Source organism: Leucopleurus acutus, assembly GCF_964270905.1.
Source record: "Leucopleurus acutus genome assembly, chromosome: 5".
Classification (NCBI taxonomy): domain Eukaryota; kingdom Metazoa; phylum Chordata; class Mammalia; order Artiodactyla; family Delphinidae; genus Leucopleurus; species Leucopleurus acutus.
Window position 1 is genome coordinate 59,959,958 of NC_139147.1, and position 19,567 is coordinate 59,979,524.

At 37.6% G+C, this 19,567-nt stretch overlaps 1 protein-coding gene across 5 annotated transcripts in view; it reads right to left on the reverse strand.

Moving 5' to 3' along the window:
• Nucleotides 1–19,567, reverse strand: part of SPICE1 (spindle and centriole associated protein 1) — a 62,810-nt gene that overhangs the window by 24,431 nt on the left and 18,812 nt on the right. For all 5 annotated transcript variants that reach the window (XR_014326230.1, XM_082839956.1, XM_082839953.1 and 2 more), the window contains exons 6-10: nucleotides 18,929–19,035; nucleotides 15,583–15,698; nucleotides 6,624–6,766; nucleotides 6,275–6,412; nucleotides 5,657–5,922 (exon numbers count right to left, since the gene is read on the reverse strand). Coding sequence is in view for 4 of the 5 variants with exons in the window: in XM_082839956.1 (XP_082696082.1) it covers nucleotides 5,657–5,922; nucleotides 6,275–6,412; nucleotides 6,624–6,766; nucleotides 15,583–15,698; nucleotides 18,929–19,035 (770 nt within the window). In the remaining variant the exon portion in view is untranslated. The remainder of the gene's footprint in view (nucleotides 1–5,656; nucleotides 5,923–6,274; nucleotides 6,413–6,623; nucleotides 6,767–15,582; nucleotides 15,699–18,928; nucleotides 19,036–19,567) is intronic.

Below are 19,567 nucleotides of genomic sequence, written 5' to 3' on the forward strand. Positions count from 1 at the left end.
CTTAAAACAATATTGTATATATAGAGACTGCTATATCAAAACCTCATGATAACCACAAACCAAAAATCTACAATAGATATACAGACCAAAAAGGAAAAAGAATCCAAATACAACATCAAAGATAATCAAACCACAAGAAAAGAGAACAAAAGAGGAAGGGAAGAAATAAGACCTATGAAAACAATCCCAAAATAATTTTTTAAATGGCAATAAGAAAATACATATTGGTAATTATCTTAAATGTAAATGGGTTAAAGTCTCCAACCAAAAGACACAGACTGGCTGAATGGATACAGAAACAAGACCCATACATATACTGTCTACAACAGACCCACTTCAGACCTAGGGACACATACAGACTGAAAGATATTCCATGCAAATGGAAATTAAAACAAAGCTGTAGTAGCAATACTCATATCAGACAAAATAGACTTTAAAATAAAGACTGTTACCAGAGACAAAGAAGGACACTACATAATGATCAAGGGATCAATCCAAGAAGATATAACAATTGTAAATATACATGCACCCAGCATAGGAGCACCTCAGTATATAAGGCAAATGCTAACAGCCATAAAAGGAGAAAGCTACAGTAACGCAATAAGAGTGGGGGACTTTAACACTCCACTTACATCAGTGGACAGATCATCCAGACAAGAAAGTCAATGAGGAAACACAGGCCTTAAATTATACATTATACCAAATGTACTTAATTGATATTTATAGAACATTCCACCCGAAAGCAGCAGAATACACATTCTTCTCAAGTACACACAGAACATGCTTCAGGATAGATCACATAGTGGGCCATAAAGAAAGCCTCAATAATCTAAGAAAACTGAAAACATATCAAGCATCTTTTCTAACCACAACACTATGAGATTAGAAATCAACTACGAGAAAAAAACTGTAAAAACCACAAACACGAGAGAGTGGCATGGACATATATACACTACCAAATGTAAAATAGATAGTTAGTGGGAAGCAGCAGCATAGCACAGGGAGATCAGCTCGGTGCTTTGTGTCCACCTAGAGGGGTGGGATAGGGAGGGTGGGAGGGAGACGCAAGAGGGAGGAGATATGGGGATATATGTATATGTATAGCTGATTCACTTTGTTATATAGCAGAAACTAACACACCATTGTAAAGCAGTTATACTCCAATAAAGATGTTAAAAAAAAACACACATGCCACCTTTTTGATCTATGTACTCAACCAGGAAACAAAAACATGAGAGGTACATTCATCTAGCTGATAGGCTTCTGCAGTATCTCTTCAAGCCAGTAGGATCTGTGCCCTGCGGAACAATGTAGTCAGTATGTCTATAGGCCCTGATAAGCTTGAAAAATTATCCATACGCTTTCTACATACAAGACTGACCAGAGGCAAGGGGAAAATCGTGTCCCTACTTTGGTATTATCTGTCTGATAAGTTTAAATGGGAAAAATGCTTTTCAATTTTTTCCATAGTCATTGAAACTGATAGTTTAATCTAAATAGTAACGTTAACATCAGTGTGACATTCCAGATCTACTCATGTAGTTTTAATTTCCCCCCCACTTTGGAGAAATGACCTTGCACTACTGTGTTAAAAAGCAAATAGCTGCTTCAATATTTACACCAAAGTGTTTGCTCAATACATTTCAGTATAATAAATACAAACAAGAAGAGAATGCAATTTTGCATATCATAAGTGTCTTCTGAAAGTCACTAAAAATCCTATATCAATCTAGACACTGATTATGTCCATTGTCTCTTTTATGTAATATTTATTTTCACAGAAATGCCTCAGGTGAATATAACTCTTTCCAGCTTGGGCTTTGTATTTTGGGAAATAATTCACAGAGTTCAGTGCTTCCAACTTTGATAGATTTATTGTCATGGCAGTGCCAAACATCTTTTTCTGATGCTTGCTTACACATAGAGACTCAATGGGCCAAGTGATGAGAACCAGAAGTTTAGTGCAGGTGCTTGTCCTAGTTTGCACATATTTGGTATTGAACTCCTGGCAATAATGTTTACTTGCATGATGCATTATTGTTTTTCAGAGAGCTACCATATCCATTTCTCTTTGTTACAGACCTGTGGCTGTAATTTCTGAATTACTCCAAAAGGTGTCCTGCTTGAGAATGTGTGCACTATCACTCCTGCTAGAACTGCATATCTTCGGACATTGTTATTGCTTCTAGGTAAAATAATAGGGAGAGGAGATATGTTCAGGTGTAAGAATTGAAGAAATATGTTCTACTTAACAAAGATCTCATCAGCAGTCCAGTGGAAAACAGTGATTACATTTAGTGAAAATTCTTCCCCAGGTGGAGCTTCTGGACCTAATGAAGGTGGAGGTATTTTTCACTCCTTGCTTTTTCTCAGAGAAAGCAAAACCATTATTCCTTGCAATGATGTGGGGAAAGAACAGTGGGAGCTCTGCTCTCCTACAATGAGTCCACCATGCAGAACCTGGATAGGTTCAGTATGTTAATCCATTTGTGTCATTCCTTTGTTGAGGACAGGTCAAGGATTTCCCTTTGCCTGCAGAGTAAGTAATATTTATGGTTCTTCGCATGGCCCATAAAAAAATCCTAAAGATGCTACCAGAAAACTACTAGAGCAATCCATGAATTCAGTAAAGTTGCAGAATACAAAATTAATACAGAAATCTGTTGCATTTCTATACACTAACAACAAAAATTCAGCAAGAGAAATTAAGGAAACAATCCCATTTACTATCATATCAAAAAGAATAAAATACCTAGTAATAAACCTACCTAAGCAAAAGACCTGTACTCCTAAAACTATAAGATCCTGATGAAAGAAATCAAAGATGACACAAACAGATGAAAAGATATACCATGTTCTTGGGTTGGAAGAATCAATATTGTAAAAATGACTACACTACCCAAGGTAATCTACCGATTCAATGCAATCCCTATCAAATTACCAACGGCATTTTTTGCAGATCTAGAACAAAAAAAATCTTAAAGTTTGCATGGAAACACAAAAGACCCTGAATAGCTAAAGCAATCTTGAGAAAGAAAAATGGAGCTTGAGGAATCAGGCTCCCTGACTTCAAACTATACTATAAAGCTACAGTAATCAAAACAGTATGGTACTGGCACAAAGATAGACTTATAGATCAATGGAACAGGATAGAAAGCCCAGAAATATACCCACACACCCATGGTCAATCAATCTATGACAAAGGAAGCAAGATTATACAGTGGAGAAAAGACAGTCTCTTCAATAAGTGGTGCTGGGAAAACTGGACAGCTACATGTAAAAGAATGAAATTAGAACATTCTCTAATACCATACACAAAAATAAATTCAAAATTGATTAGAGACCTTAATGTAAGACCGGATACTATAAAACTCTTAGAAGAAAACTTAGGCAGAACAATATTTGACATAAATCGCAGCACTATCTTTTTGGATCCACCTCCTAGAGTAATGAAAATAAAAACAAACAAATGGGATCTAACTAAACTTAAAAGCTTTTGCACAGCAAAGAAAACAACAAGCAAAACAAAAAGACAACCCTCTGAATGGGAGAAAATATTTGCAAATGATGTGACCAACAGGGGATTTATCTCCAAAATATATTATATAAACAGCTCATGCAGGTCAATATCAAAAAAACAAACAACCCAATCAGAAAATGGGCAGAAGACCTAAATAGACATTTCTCCAAAGAAGACATACAGATGGCCAAAAAGCACAAGATGCTCAACATCGCTAATTATTAGAGAAATGTAAATCAAAACTATAATGAGGTATCACCTCACACTTATCAGAACGGCCATCATCAAAAAGTCTACAACCAATAAATACTGTAAAGGGTGTGGAGAAAAGTGAACCCTCCTACACTGTTGGTGGGAATGTAAATTGGTATGGCCACTACAGAGAACAGTATGGAGGTTCTTTAAAAAACTAAAAATAGAGCCACCAGATGATCCAGCAAGCCCATTCCTGGGCATATATCTGGAGAAAACCATACTTCGAAAAGAAACATGCAACCCAATGTTCACTGTAGCACTATTTACAATAGGCAGGACATGGAAGCAACCTAAATGTTCATCAACAGATGAATGGATAAAGACGATGTGGCACATATATACAATGGATTATTACTCATCCATAAAAAAAGAATAAAATAATGTCATTTGCAGCAACATAGATGGACCTAGAGATTATCATACTAAGTGAAGTAAGTCAGACAAAGACAAATATCATATGATAGCACTTATAGTAGAATCTAAAAAAAATGATACAAATGAACTTATTTACAAAACAGAAACAGACTAGCAGACTTAGAAAACAAACTATGGTTACCAAAGGGAAAAGGTTGGTGGAGGGGGGTGGGGGGGCTAGGGATAAATTAGGAGGTTGGGGTTAACATATACACACTACTATATATAAAATAGATAACCAACAAGACCTACTGTATAGCACATGAACTTATTTATAAAACAGAAACAGACTAGCAGACTTAGAAAACAAACTATGGTTACCAAAGGGGAAAGGTTGGCAGCAGGGGCTAGGGATAAATTAGGAGGTTGAGATTAACATATACACACTACTATATATAAAATAGATAATCAACAAGGAACTACTGTATAGCACAGGGAACTCTACTCAACACTCTGTAATAAACTATATGGGAAAAGACTGAAAAAGAATAGACATATGTATATGTATAACTAAATCACTTTTCTGTACACCTGAAACTAACATAACATTGTAAATCAAATATACTCCAACATAAAAAATAAAAATTAAATTAAATTAAAAAATATAAAACAGAAGTAAACATTTTAATTAATTAATTTTTTAAAAAGAAAATTTAGGAAGACATCTCCAGAGAAATTGATACATGTAAATTAGGTTGGTGAATCAACTTTTTTTAAATGATAAAATTTCCTTAAACAGTTTTTGGTCATATTTGCTTAACAAATTTAAATATATAAAAAATAAATAACAGTTTAAATAGGTTTTTAAAAAAGGTATAATACATAACCATTTCTAATCCCACAGCATTCTGAGGACTGATTATTATTCACAAATGAATTAAAGATACAATTCTTTAAAGATGTAAAAAGAAATAAATAAAAGATACAATTCTTGCTTGTCTTATAAATTACTTTTACAACAATAAAATGTCTCCCATTTCAAACACTGAAGCAAAGCCCAAGTTACCAGTGGTACAAATAATATGAAGAATTTTCCTAATCTGTGTCTACAGATTACAGGCATACCACTCTCCAAACTGAACTGAAGTGGGAATAGCAAGCAGAGAAAAGCAGTAGAATGAGGACATGTTTAGTAGTTCTCATTAACCTGTAACTGCCAAACAGTAATATGAAGTATTAGCACAAGATATAATTTTATTTATAGCAGATTTACCTAACTAATTATATTTTACTAAAGCGCATATTAAAATCAACATCACTTATCTGATGTTATCTGTATAAGGATGTAGAGGAAAATTAAGAGGATAAACCTTTACTACAGATCATCTAAAGCTGAGGTATTTTAAACAAAGCTATTCAAATTTGACTATACTTTATTTGGAGATTGCAATAATTCAAGTGTAGAGGGGAAAAACCTACCCATTTCTGCCATTAGTCTGGCAGAAGAGAAGACTCTAATAACCTCACCTCTTTAAGGTACCGAACCAGGCGACAGAGGGAGCTCACGAGCGACAGGGTGAAGCCGGTGAGACCCTGACTGTTCTGGAGCCCCCGGACCTCGCGTCCTGTCCACCGCTCATATTCTTCCATTTCATGTTCCACTTCATGTATCATGTGTTTGAGGACATCTAGGCTGGGGTTACTGCTATTCGGTAAGTCTGTGGAGGCTGTGCTGGCTGATAACACGCTATTCTTCTGTTTTGAAGGAGCACGCAAATCTGGTTTTCTTTTCACTGATAATGACAGAAGTCATTCTATGTTAAGACTGGGAAAAATTACAGTAGAAAAACGTTTGACTGTTGTTCACAATTTATAAAAGGTTTTTTATCGAAGTTATCATCATTTTCTCATAAAGAATTTATACTGTTTGAACCAGATTTACACTATCTATAATGAATGGATGAGAACCATCCTTCTAGAGTTACATGGAATAAAAGGAGGCATTGCCTGGCTACCATTCAACAAACTCTTACTTAGTAGGATCCAACTGGATGAGTTTAAGGGAAAAGACATGCACTAATAAACTAAGATAGCTGTGTCAAGTTACATGTTTAATAACCCACTTTGTCAATTAAGAGACTGAACCTTTATTTAGCAGCTGTTTTTGCTTCCTTGAGTTCAGCACTTGTCTCACTACATAGCTTGAGTCTAGAGTCTCAGTAGATTCTTCCAGCTGAAGCTTCGTATGGATTCTCTTAACAGCATTGGTAGCATTCAGAGCAGCTAAAAGGGAGAATTTTTCCAAAAGTATCTCAAGTGAACAACAACAAAAAAATTTTAAGCATGTCAATCGACAGGTCAATGAGTATTTACTCAACCAGGCTAAGACAGTCAAAACTCAAGTAATGTTCCTTTAAAAAATTACTGTGCTTAAGAAAGAACATAATGAAGTAAGCTACTACTCTGGGAGAACTAATACAGTCAGGAACCAAACCTTTTTGTTCTCCCGATGGAGAAGCAGATGATGGAGTTCCTGAAGAGGTTGTTATTTGTGATTGTGTTGCTGCTTTCTGCTGAATATCAGTCCATAGTTTATTAATTAACTCGGAATTATCTTCCGTGATTTTGTGGAGAAACCTATAAATTATGGGACAACAAGCTATATTAGAATTAATAAGTACTACCATTTAACTTGTTCAACTGTTTACATGTTTGATTTGAAGAAACTTTTAATAATTCATAATCAAAGAGAAATATGTTTTGCTTTAACTTACAAGATAAAAATCTAAAATGCCAGTCTTCTCGGTGTTAGAAGGAATCATTCCATCTCCCTCCCAGCTTCCTAGCTATGCTGGCTCCTAAACCAGGAGCGATTTGCCCTTTCTGAAGTTTTGTGCTATAGGTTATGTCCTCCTCTCTCTTTCTCTAGAGAAAGTACATGGTTTCTATGAAGGAGCTTGTCCTCAGAGCACAGTCTCTGCTCATCACTGAAGTAAAGTGACTGGAGCAGACTCTGCCCCTGTGTTTCAGGGAGGCGGGGAGAGGGAATGAGAAGAAGAGCTACAGTGTAGGGGGTGAGAGACATAAGCCTTTTGCTGTAATCAGCTTTATCACTGATAAAGCTGATTTTTCAATCTTCAGTTGTCTGATTTCTTTGTCTATTCCCCAACTAGAGTAATATTTAAAAGAGGTAGAGGGTCTAAAAGTGGAAACAACCCAAATGTCCACCAGCTGATGAATGGATAAGTAAAATGTGCTCTATCCACACAAAAGAATATTATTCAGCCATAAAAAGAATGAAGTGCTAACATGTTACAATATGGATAAATCTTGAAAACATGTGACAGACCCCAGACACAAAATATCACATACTGCATGATTCTATACAGAGGAAATGTCCAAACAGGCAAATCTACAGAGATTTAAAACAAAAACAAAAAAACCCAGATTCATCTAGCAAATGAGATTGGACTGAAAGGTTTGGGAGAAAACAGGATCTGACTATTTAAGAGTATAAGGCTTCTTTGAGGGTAATGAAAATGTTCTGAAATTGACTGTAGGTTGAACAATTCAATGAATATACTAAAAATCTGAAGATCTTTGAATATTATGCTTTAAATGGGTAGAGTGTATGGTATGTGAACTATAAATCAATAAAACTGTTATGGGAAAACAACAACAATGAGAGAGGAAAGGGGAAATCTTATTTAGTGGCTCTACAAACCTCAACCTAGAGGAGTTGCTTTAAAGCAACCTGTGGACAGCACATTGAACACTAGTTGCTATTAAGTTTAGTTAACAAAAGGCTGTAATGTGGTCCATTCACATTATGGCTAGTTATCAAATCATCAGAAAGACTCCTCTGTAAGACAGTGTTAGTTAGGTCTAAGTCCAACCTTCAGGATAAGTCCTAAGAAAAGTGTCATAATGAGATTTCTGTACAAGTTGGGAAAATCCAAACCAGTCTGAATTCCCATTACCACCTCTAATGTTTATACTTTTAAGAATTAGGTTATATCAAATAACAACAACAAAATAAGACAATACTATCTATGGTAGGCTTAAGAATGGCCCTCCAAAAGATACTCATAACCTAATCCCTGGAACTTGTGAATGTTACCTTATCTGACTAAAAAGGGACTTTGCAGATGGATTAAGTTAAGGGTCTTGAAATAGGGAGATGATCCTGGACTACCCAAGTGGGCCCTGAATGCAATAATATGCATCCTTAAGAGAGAAGCAGAGGGAGGTTTTGACACACACAAGTGGAGAAGGTGATGTGAAGGTGAAGGCAGAGGCTGGAGTGATGTGGACACAAGCCAAAAACACACCACCAACCAGCAGAAGCTGGAAAAGGCAAGGCGTGGATTATAACTTAGAGTATCCAGACAGAATGTGGCAATACCAACACCTTCATTTCAGTCTAGTGAAACTGATTAAGGATTTCTGGCCTCTAGAACTGTGAGAGAATAAATTTCTGTTGCTTGAAGAATAAACGTAATTCTGTACAAGATTAGTTATATTTAGGTTCTGAAAGAAAAAGTACTTAAAAGACGATACATATTTCCAGGTATTCCTAACAAAATGGTGACCAGCTAAATTTGAATTACTCTAGACATCCTACAAAAAACTATACAGTGAAACAAGAAAAGCAAATAAAACAGCATATAACCCATACCTTCTATATTATTGGAAGACAGAGAATACTACTAACTTCAAACTACCTGTAGGTAGAAAAATAAGCATCAAATTCCAGCAAAGATAGTTCTTGAGCTCCTGTAAGAAGCCTTTGCAAAGAATGGGGGGCAGTTCAAAATAACTGCACAGAGAAAAGGAAAGCTGAGAGCCTAATGGTGACAAAAATCACCTCTAGAAAGAAAAAGTCCACTCTAAGTATGTAAATACTTAAAAAAAAAACCTGGGCAATCATAACACCACCAAGAAGTTTGTAGAACCCAAGGTGGTAGTCTTGGTAAGGCATCACTTCTTAAGGAGAAGAGAGTGAACATGAAGGGAGAGGTACCCTTTGGAGGCTGAGTGCTAAAGGAGAAAAGATGCAAAAGTCCTTCAAGACAAAAGAGAACCATGATATTGGAGAACAAGCCAACTTTAACCCACCAACGCTTTTTCTTTTTTTTTTAAAAAAGGCTCTAAATAAGCTGTGCCTCACCATAATTGACAGAAGAATCACCTAAAACTCCCAAACCTCTCCACAAAACGTACAGTATAACAAAGGCAGTATATCAAAACAGAAAACTGAAATTGAACTATTTCAGCTAATGAAAATTCCTGCCCCCAACATGCAAAAAAAAGAAGAAAACTGGGCTTCCCTGGTGGCGCAGTGGTTGAGAGTCCGCCTGCCGATGCAGGGGACACGGGTTCGTGCCCTGGTCTGGGAAGATCCCACATGCCACAGAGCGGCTGGGCCCATGAGCCATGGCTGCTGAGCCTGCGCGTCTGGAGCCTGTGCTCCGCAACGGGAGAGGCCACAACAGTGAGAGGCCCACGTACAGCAAAATAAAAAACACTCAAGAAAACAGGATTTGAAAGATGTTTCCTTAGCATTAAAAAAAAAAAAAAAAAGGGCTTCCCTGGTGGTGCAGTGCTTGAGAGTCCACCTGCCGATGCAGGGGACACAGGTTCGTGCCCCGGTCCGGGAAGATCCCACGTGCCGCGCAGCGGCTGGGCCCGTGAGCCATGGCCGCTGAGCCTGCGCATCCGGAGCCTGTGCTCCTCAACGGGAGAGGCCACAACAGTGAGAGTCCCGTGTACCACAAAAAAAAAAATATATATATATATATATATATATGGGCAGAAGACCTAAGTAGACATTCCTCCAAAAAAGACATATAGATGGCCAATAGGCACATGAGAAGAAGCTCATCACCGTTAATTATTAGAGAAATGCAAATCAAAACTACAATGAGGTACCACCTCACACCAGTCAGAATGGCCATCGTCAAAATTACACAAATAATATATGCTGGAAAGGGTGTGGATAAAAGGGAACCCTCTTACATTTTTGGTAGGAATGGAGATTGGTGCAGCCACTATGGAAAACAGTATGGAGATTCCTTAAAAAACTAAAAATAGAATTACCATATGATCCAGCAATCCCACTCTTGGGCAAATATCTGGACAAAACTATAATTTGAAAAGATAGATGCACCTCTGTGTTCACAGCAGCACTATTTACAATAGCCAAGATATGGAAGCAACCTAAATGTCCATCGACAGATGAATGGATAAAGAAGATGTGGCATCACACACACACATACACACACACACACACACACACACACACACACACACACACACACACACACAAGAATACTACTCAGCCATAGAAAAGAATGAAATAATGCCATTTGGAGCAACATGGATGGACCTAGAGATTATCATGCTAAGTAAAACAAATCAAACTGAAAAAGACAAATATCATATGATATGTGGAATCTAAAATATGACATAAATGAACTTTCATGAAACAGAAACAGACTCGTAGTTGCCAAACAGGAGGGAAAGGGAGGGAGCGGTGGACTGGGAGTTTGGGATTAGCAGATGCAAACTATTATATACAGAATGGATAAACAACAAGGTCCCACTGTATTTTATATATATATATATATATATATATATATATATATATATAAAATATCCTGTAATCAACCATAATGGAAAAGAATGTGAAAAAGAACACATATATGTATAACTGAATCACTTTGCTGTACAGCAGAAACTAACACAACACTGTAAATCAACTATACTTCAATAAAATAAATAAATTTTTAAAAAAGAGAGAAGCAGGCTTCCCTGGTGGTGCAGTGGTTGAGAGTCTGCCTGCCGATGCAGGGGACACGGGTTTGTGCCCCGGTCCAGGAAGATCCCACATGCCGCGGAGCGGCTATGCCCATGAGCCATGTCCTTTGAGCCTGCACGTCCAGAGCCTGTGCTCCACAATGGGAGAGGCCACAACAGTGAGAGGCCTGTGTACCGCAAAAAAAAAAAAAAAAAAAAAAAAAGAGAGAGAGAGAAGCCACTTTTGGCCTAAGCCATTTTGTGAGCTAAGCCTGACCACAATTCTTGCCCTTGAACCAGTCTCGGTAGTTAATGATCTTAAGGGAAGTAAGGGAATTCAGTAACAAAGAAAACGCAGTCAAGAAACAAAAGTTCAGCAATAAAACGAGTGCTAATTGCTCCTCAAGGGATATACATAACAATCTGATACAGTTTTTGAGCTCTGCAGGAACTAAGGCCCCCACCTCGGTGGAAGATGGAATGATGATGTTGACCCTCCTGACTTCAATCAACTAAAGCTGGGACTCTGCCAACATTTGTCCCAATTCTATGCTGCATTCTCCTCTGCTCAAGCCTCTTCATGAATATGCATGTACTCTTAGCTTAAAACTTCCCCAATTTTACTGTTTGGGGAGACACTGCTTTGGGAAATATCCCCCGAGTTCATCTTACTTGCTGCAAGTAATAATAAATCCTTCCTTCTCTCAAAAAATAAATTAATAAATAATAAAATAAAATAGTAACCAACAACAAAAATACTCAGGAATAATTTTAACAAGAAATGAGGAAACCTATATGAAGAAAACATTAAAATACTCCTCAAAAACAAAAAGGTAGACATTAACAAATTGAAAAACATCCTTTGTTCTTGGATAGTAAAACCCAGCATAATAAAGATGTCAGGTCTCTCTAGTTACTTTATTAATACAACAAAAATATCAATAAACTTTTTTATGATGCTAAATAAGTTGACACTAAATTCATACAGAAGAATAAACATGTAACAATCATTATGAAAACTCTGAACTGGAAAAGGCTAGGAGGGAAGTCTATTAAAACAATATAAACTCTAATTAAAACAGTGTGGTGGGCTTCCCTGGTGGCGCAGTGGTTGAGAGTCCGCCTGCCGATGCAGGGGACACGGGTTCGTGCCCCGATACAGGAAGATCCCACATGCCGCAGAGCAGCTGGGCCCATGAGCCATGGCCGCTGAGCCTGCGTGTCCAGAGCCTGTGCTCTGCAACGGGAGAGGCCACGACAGTAAGAGGCCTGTGTACCGCAAAAAAAAACAAAAAAACAAACAGTGTGGTATTGGAGCATGACTACAGAAACAAGGCCAGTGGACTAGAAAATTCAGAAGTAGATCCAGGTACACATGGTAATTAATGTATGCAGGCAGAATCTCAGATCAGTGGGGCAGTAATAAATGGTGCTGGGGCAATTGGATACCAATTTAGGAAAAGATAAGAAGCAGAGCCATACCTCATACCACATACCAAAATAAACTTTCAATGGATCAGAGAACTAAATAAAAAATAAAACCACAGAAGTATCAGAAGAAACATGAGTGAATTCCTCTAAAATCAGTTTTAGGAAAGAATTTCAGAGTATGATTCAAGATCCACATGTAAAAGCAATGAATGATAAATTCAAACTATATATATATTCTTTTTTGTTGTTGCTGTTGTTTTGTTTTTGGTTTTGGTTTTTTTTGCGGTACGCAGGCCTCTCACTGTTGTGGCCTCTCCCGTTGCGGAGCACAGGCTCCGGACACGCAGGCTCAGCAGCCATGGCTCACAGGCCCAGCCACTCCACGGCATGTGGGATCTTCCCAGACCGGGGCACGAACCCGTGTCCCCTGCATCAGCAGGCGGACTCTCAACCACTGCGCCACCAGGGAAGCCCTATATTCTTTTTTTTAAACATGGAATGCATCACAAATTTGTGTGTCACCCTTGCAAAGGGGCCATGCTTATTTTCTCTGTATTGTTCCAATTTTAGCATATGTGCTGCCAAAGCGAGCACTATATATATATTCTTAAATCTTTTACTTGTTAAAGAAACTCAAAAGACAACAAATTGGGAGAAACTATAACATATTACACAGGTAAAAGACTAATATCCTTAATATGTAAAGAATGCTTACAAATTAATAAAAAAAGGATCAAAACCCTAAAAGCAAAATGGGCAAAAGACATGAATAGACAATTCACTGTAATGTCCCTTAAATATATGACAAAATTATCAATTTCACTTAGAAAGGCAAAGTAAAACTACACTGAGATAACATTTCTCACCTATGAAATCAGCAGAGAAGTCTGACAACACAGTCTGGTGCAGACACTCTTGTAAGTTGCCAGTAGGAGTGCAAAATACTACAACCCTCATAAAGCAGAATTCAGTAATTTTAGAACAAAATTACATAGCATGTACCTTTTAATCCCAAAATCCCACTTCTAGTAATTTACTCTAAATACACACCTTCAACCATACAAAAACACATATGCATAAGTTATTCACTGCAGCATTTTTTAATTGAAAAATATTGGAAACAACTTAAATACTTGTGTGTGTGTGTATATATATATATACACACACATATAGCATTGCAAAAACTGGATAAAGATGTGCAAAAGAATGAAATTGGACCCCTACCTTACACCACTCACAAAAATTAACTCAAAATGGATTAAAGACTTAAACATTAGACCTGAAATGGTAAAAATCCTAGAAGAAAACATAGGGGAAGCTCATTGACATTGATCTTGGCAACGGTTTTTTGGATCTGACACCAAAGCACAAGCAAAAAAAAAATAACTGGAACTACATGAAACCAAAAAGCTTCTGCACAGCAAAAGAAACAATCAACAGAATGAAGAGGCAATATATGGAATGGGAGAAAATATTTGCAAATCATATATTTAATTAGGGGTTAATATCCAAAATACATAAAGAACTCATACAACTTAATAGCAAAACCCCCAAACAATCCAATAAAAAAAATGGGCAGAGGAACTGAACAGACATTTTTCCAAAGATGACGTACAAATAGCCAACAAGTACATACACGAAAAGGTGCCTGACATCACTAATCATAAGTGAAATGAAAATCAAAGCCACAATAAAAGCAAAACCAAACAAAAAATAAAAGTAAAAAAACAAAGAAAACAAAAAACAAGAGAACCAAACAAAAGAACCAAAAAAAAACAAACAATAAAAACAAAACAAAAACAGAAAGCAAACTAAAAAAAGCAAACATAAAACAAACACATAAAAATGATTAAAAAAACAAACCCACAATAAGGTATCTCTTCACATCTATAATAAGAATGGCTATCATCAAAAAGTCAAGAGATAACAAGTGTTAATGAGAATGTGGAGAAAAAGGAACCCTTGTGCACTGTTGGTGGCATTGTTAATTGGTACAGCCATTATGGAAAACAGTGTGGAAGTTCCTCAAAAAATTAAAAATATAACTACCATATGATCCAGGATTCCCACTTCAGGGTATATATCAAAAGGAAATGAAAACAGGATCTCAGAGAGATATCTGCACTCCCATGTTAACTGCAGCACTATTCACAATAACCAAGATATGGAAACAACCTAAGTATATGTCAACATATGAATGGATGAAGAAGATGTGATTGAGATACATAGATATGTATCATATTCCACTGTATACATATACAGTGAGATATTATTCAGCCATGAGAAAGAAGGAAATCATGCCATTTGTGACAACATGGATGAACCTGGAAGATATTACATTGAGAAATACAAGTGAGACAAAGAAAGACAAATACTGTATGATATCACTTATACGTGGAATCTAAAAAAGCTGAGGGGACTTCCCTGGTGGCGCAGTGGTTAAGAATCCGCCTGCCAATGCAGGGGGACACGGGTTTGAGCCCTGGTCCAGAAAGATCCCACACGAAGCAGAGCAACTAAGCCCACGCGCCACCACTACTGAGCCTGCACTCTAGAGCCTGTGAGCCACAACTACTGAGCCCACGCGCCGCAACTACTGAGGCTGCATGCTGCAACTACTGAAGCCCACAAGCCTAGAGCCCGTGCTCTGCAACGAGAAGCCACCACAATGAGAAGCCTGTGCACCACAACAAACAGCAGCCCCCACTCACTGCAACTAGAAAAAGCCCATGCAGCAACGAAGACCCAATGCAGCCAAAATAAATAAATAAATAAAACAATTTTCAAAAAACTAAAAAATATATAATAAAAAAGCTAAACTCATAGAAACAGAGTGGTGGTTACCAGGGGCTGGGAGGTGGAGCAAATGGGAAGATGGTAAAAGGGTACAAATTTCCAGTTATAAGATGAACAGCTTCTTGTGATTATAGCTAATAATATTTTATTTTATACTTGCAAGTTGCTAAGTGAGAAGATCTTAAATGTTTTCACCACAAAAAAGAAATGGTAATTATATGATGTGACAGAGGTATTAACCATCCATCACTTAATGCTATGATGGTAACCATTTTGCAGTATATAAGTATATCAAATCAACATGTTGTATGCCTTATAAACTTATACAACATTATATGTCAATTATATGTCAATAAAGTAGGGGTGGGGGAAGAAATGGCCTTGGAAAAAAGGGAAGCATCTTAGATACTTATGCCATTTATACTTACGTGTCCGCATTTGTGTTTGACTGAGAGCTTAGAGTGTTATCCAACTCATTCTCACTTTCTTCTGACTGGCTGTTAACTGTTCCTTCTCGTTGGTCATCATCTACTTCATTAAGAGCCTTTATCAACACAACAATAAAATAATAACACAGGTTGGTTATATACACACTCATCCTTTCTTTTTGTCATAACAGAAGAGAGATCCCTCCTTCTAAGGCTAATCCCTCCACGTGTGGTCTAGAACCCAAACCCTCTTACCTCCTTCTAGTCCATCAATTGCCGCTTCTCTCTCCTGCATCTTCAACTTCTCCTTACTGGCTTCAGCTCATCCACATTTAAATCTAAGTCTTTGCCATCTTATCCGTACCCTATACTCACCTCGAGCTACCATCTACTCTTTCTGTGCAACAAACTTCTTGAAAAAGCTGCCCGCCACTTCTCATTCACCATTTATGCCCTGCAACTTTGCTTCTGCCCTGCCACCCCATTTAAGCTGTTCTCTACATGGTCAACATCAACACACCTGTTCCCAAATCAAATGGATATTTCTGTCTTTGCCTTCCCTTACTTCTGACTCATTAGACATCAATGACCACTCATTTCTTTCCCTCAAAATCTTCTTTTGAGGAAGATAAACTTTTCTTTTCCACTTCCATGATACCATATTTTCTTGGTTTTTCTTCTTTTGGCCATTCCTTCCCAATCTCCTTTATTGGTTCTTTTCCTACCCTTCCCTTTTTCTGATGTCACTCAAGGTTCTCCCTTTGGACCTTTTCTCCTCTCATCTGACTCATTTTCTGTATGATTATATCTAATTCCAAGGTGCAATTACGAGCCAAATGCTGTTAATCCAAATTTCTAGCTTCACTCAGATCTCTCTTGAGTCCTCAACATTTATATCCAACTGCCTAAAAGATACCCCTAGGAGAACATCCTACACACATATACTCAACATGTCTAAAATTCATCATTTTCCTAAGCCTCTACTATCATTCTTCCAGAAACCTTGTTCCTGTCATGTTACCAAGACCATAAACAGCATCACTATCTACTCAGGTTCTCAAGCCAGCAAACTGGAAATTATCCTTCTTCCTCATCCATCACATCCAATCAATCACCCAATCCTGTCAATTCTATCCCTTCTTCATCTCTCAAATCTATCCCTCTTCCCCACTACCTTCTTCCCTACTGCCACTGCTTTGGGTCAGTCCTCACCACTTCTCGCTAAGATTCCAATGTGAGTCTTCTAACCAGATCCTCTCACCAGTCTTGTCCCTCCCTCCCCAATCCATCTTCCACGTTACCGTCAATTTTGCCATGACTGTGCTCTTCTTAAAATCCTTTAGTGGCTCTACTCTTGCTTTCTGGTTCCTTAGCCCTTCGTAACCCAGCTCCTTCTTGTCTCTCTTACCTTGCCTCTTGCCACTTCCCAACCTTCATCATAGAGATCATGATCATTTGAAAGCTAACTTTTTTTTTTTTTTCCTTTGCGGTACTTGGGCTTCTCACTGTTGTGGCCTCTCCCGTTGCAGAGCACAGGCTCCGGACGTGCAGGCTCAACGGCCATGGCTCACGGGCCTAGCCACTCCACAGTACGTGGGATCTTACCGGACCAGGGCACGAACCCATGTCCCCTGCATCGGCAGGCGGACTCTCAACCACTGCGCCACCAGGGAAGCCCAGAAAGCTAACTTTTTAATAAGTGCCAAAACATACATGGCTTTTGGCTAGGGATATGGCTAATGGACTTTGGCTATTAAAAATATGTGTAACATTCTACTTAATTGCCTTTATAAGTAGAAAACGGTATATTTATATGATTCTGGACCTTGTAATTCCCTAGGATCATCCATCTAATTGATGATTCTCCTTTTTTTCATAAAAGATACAAATAACTTAGGAAATTGCATTAAACAGGTACTGAGACCTAGTCATTCTTAAAAAGTTGACTTATTTTAGTATTAAATTCTTCATGGGCTTTTAAAAAATGTTTCCTATCTCAAAATTCTAAACATTTTGATTAATTAAGAGTTCCAATTAGATTAAGATACAGCTAATGAATGTTTTACTATTATACTTTTCCCATGTAACTAGTCAATAAATTCAAAGTTTCTTGGGTAGCTGCTTTTTAAACATACTAATACATTAGAACTAATTCACTGATTTTCAGATATCTAAAATATTCTTTTGGGGCTTCCCTGGTGGCACAGTGGTTAAGAATCCACCTGCCAATGCAGGGGACAGGGGTTCTATCCCTGGTCCAGGAAGATCCCACATGCTGCAGAGCAACTAAGCCCGTGAGCCACACCTACTGAGCCTGTGTTCTAGAGCACCAGTGCCACAACTACTGAAGCCCACGTGCTCTAGGGCCCATGCTCCGCAACAAGAGAAGCCACTGCAATGAGAAGCTCCCAACGAAGAGTAGCCCCCACTCACTGCAACTAGAGAAAGCCCACGTGCAGCAACGAAGACCCAAAGCAGCCAAAAATAAATAAATAATATAAATAAATTTATTTTTTAAAAAGGAAGGGACAAAGATTTAATGAAGAACTAATATCTGGTATTATGCTCAACACTTTACATAACCTATCTGAGCTGATCCTCACAACAACCATAGCAGGTATATTCTATTCCCATTTAATAAAAAACTCTCTGAGCCAACTCAGATACCTTGAGAAATCAACTCAACATCGAACAACTACTAAGTAACAGAATATGAACATAGATTCACCTGACTCCAAAGTGGGATGTGGAAAGACTCTCTTGCTGTTTCCATATTTGTAGATGGTGCACAGTCTTTTTTTTTATTATTTAATTTTATTTACTTATTTTTTACATAGCAGGTTCTTATTAGTTATCTATTTTATACATATTAGTGTATACTATACATGTCAATCCCAATCTCCCAATTCATACCACCACCACCACCACCCCCACTTCCCCACTTGGTGTCCATTCGTTTGTTCTCTACATCTCTGGGTGACACAGTCTTATGGAGCCAGACAGCCTAGATTTGAATGCCATCTCTCATGCTAACTAGCTATGTGATCCTGGACAACTTACTTAATTTTTCTGAGCCTCAGTTTTTCCATCTGCTAAATGCGGATAATAGTAACTACCTCCTAGGTAAGCACTCAATAAATGTTAGCTATTATTATCTAGTCCTGTCTTGTTTAGTACAAGCATTACTCACAGAAAGTGCACTATGCTTGAGTAAGAACAATTCTAGCAACCACAACTTGGTATTTAGATAGTATAAAGCTTTTGAAATGTTTACCACTATGCCTATCTACATCAACTTAAACTGAATTTCAGCATGAGCATTATGGCTGTGAGCAAAGCACATTACCTGAGGCTCAATAACAGATTCACTAAGGATGGCCTGGGTGACAGGGTCTTGATTTACCACAATGGGACCTTGAGAGGAATCAGGAGCCATTGTTACATTCGGAAACCCTGCAGAAGGAAAATAAGTCATGATGACTTTGTTTCATTTAATTAAATTGACTTCACACATACTATACACTGCCATAGGTCTGAATTATCGTATGAAAATCTTAAATAATAATAATAGCAACTTGCACTTAAACAGTGCTTACTATATGCCAGGCATTGTTCTAAATGCTTTTACATATATTAAATTGTTTCACCCTCACAAAATCCTATGAGGTTATTAGTATCATTATTTTACATATGGGTAAACTGAAACTCAGAGACGTGAAGCAACAGGCACAGAGTCACACTAGCGAGCGGCCAAGCCAGGATTCAAACCTTAAACTAAAAACTAATGATCTGTTTTTAGGAATTAAGATAAACAACAGATTATATACACATTAAAGTGAATAATGTTGTGCATCTCACAAGAGGCAAAGTTCCTTTTAGAGAGACACTGAAGTTGCTTTAGTTTTCAAATTAAGCTTCACTGAAATTACATACAAAGTAGATACTTTAATTATATGGTAATTTAATATTAATAAGCTGAAAATGA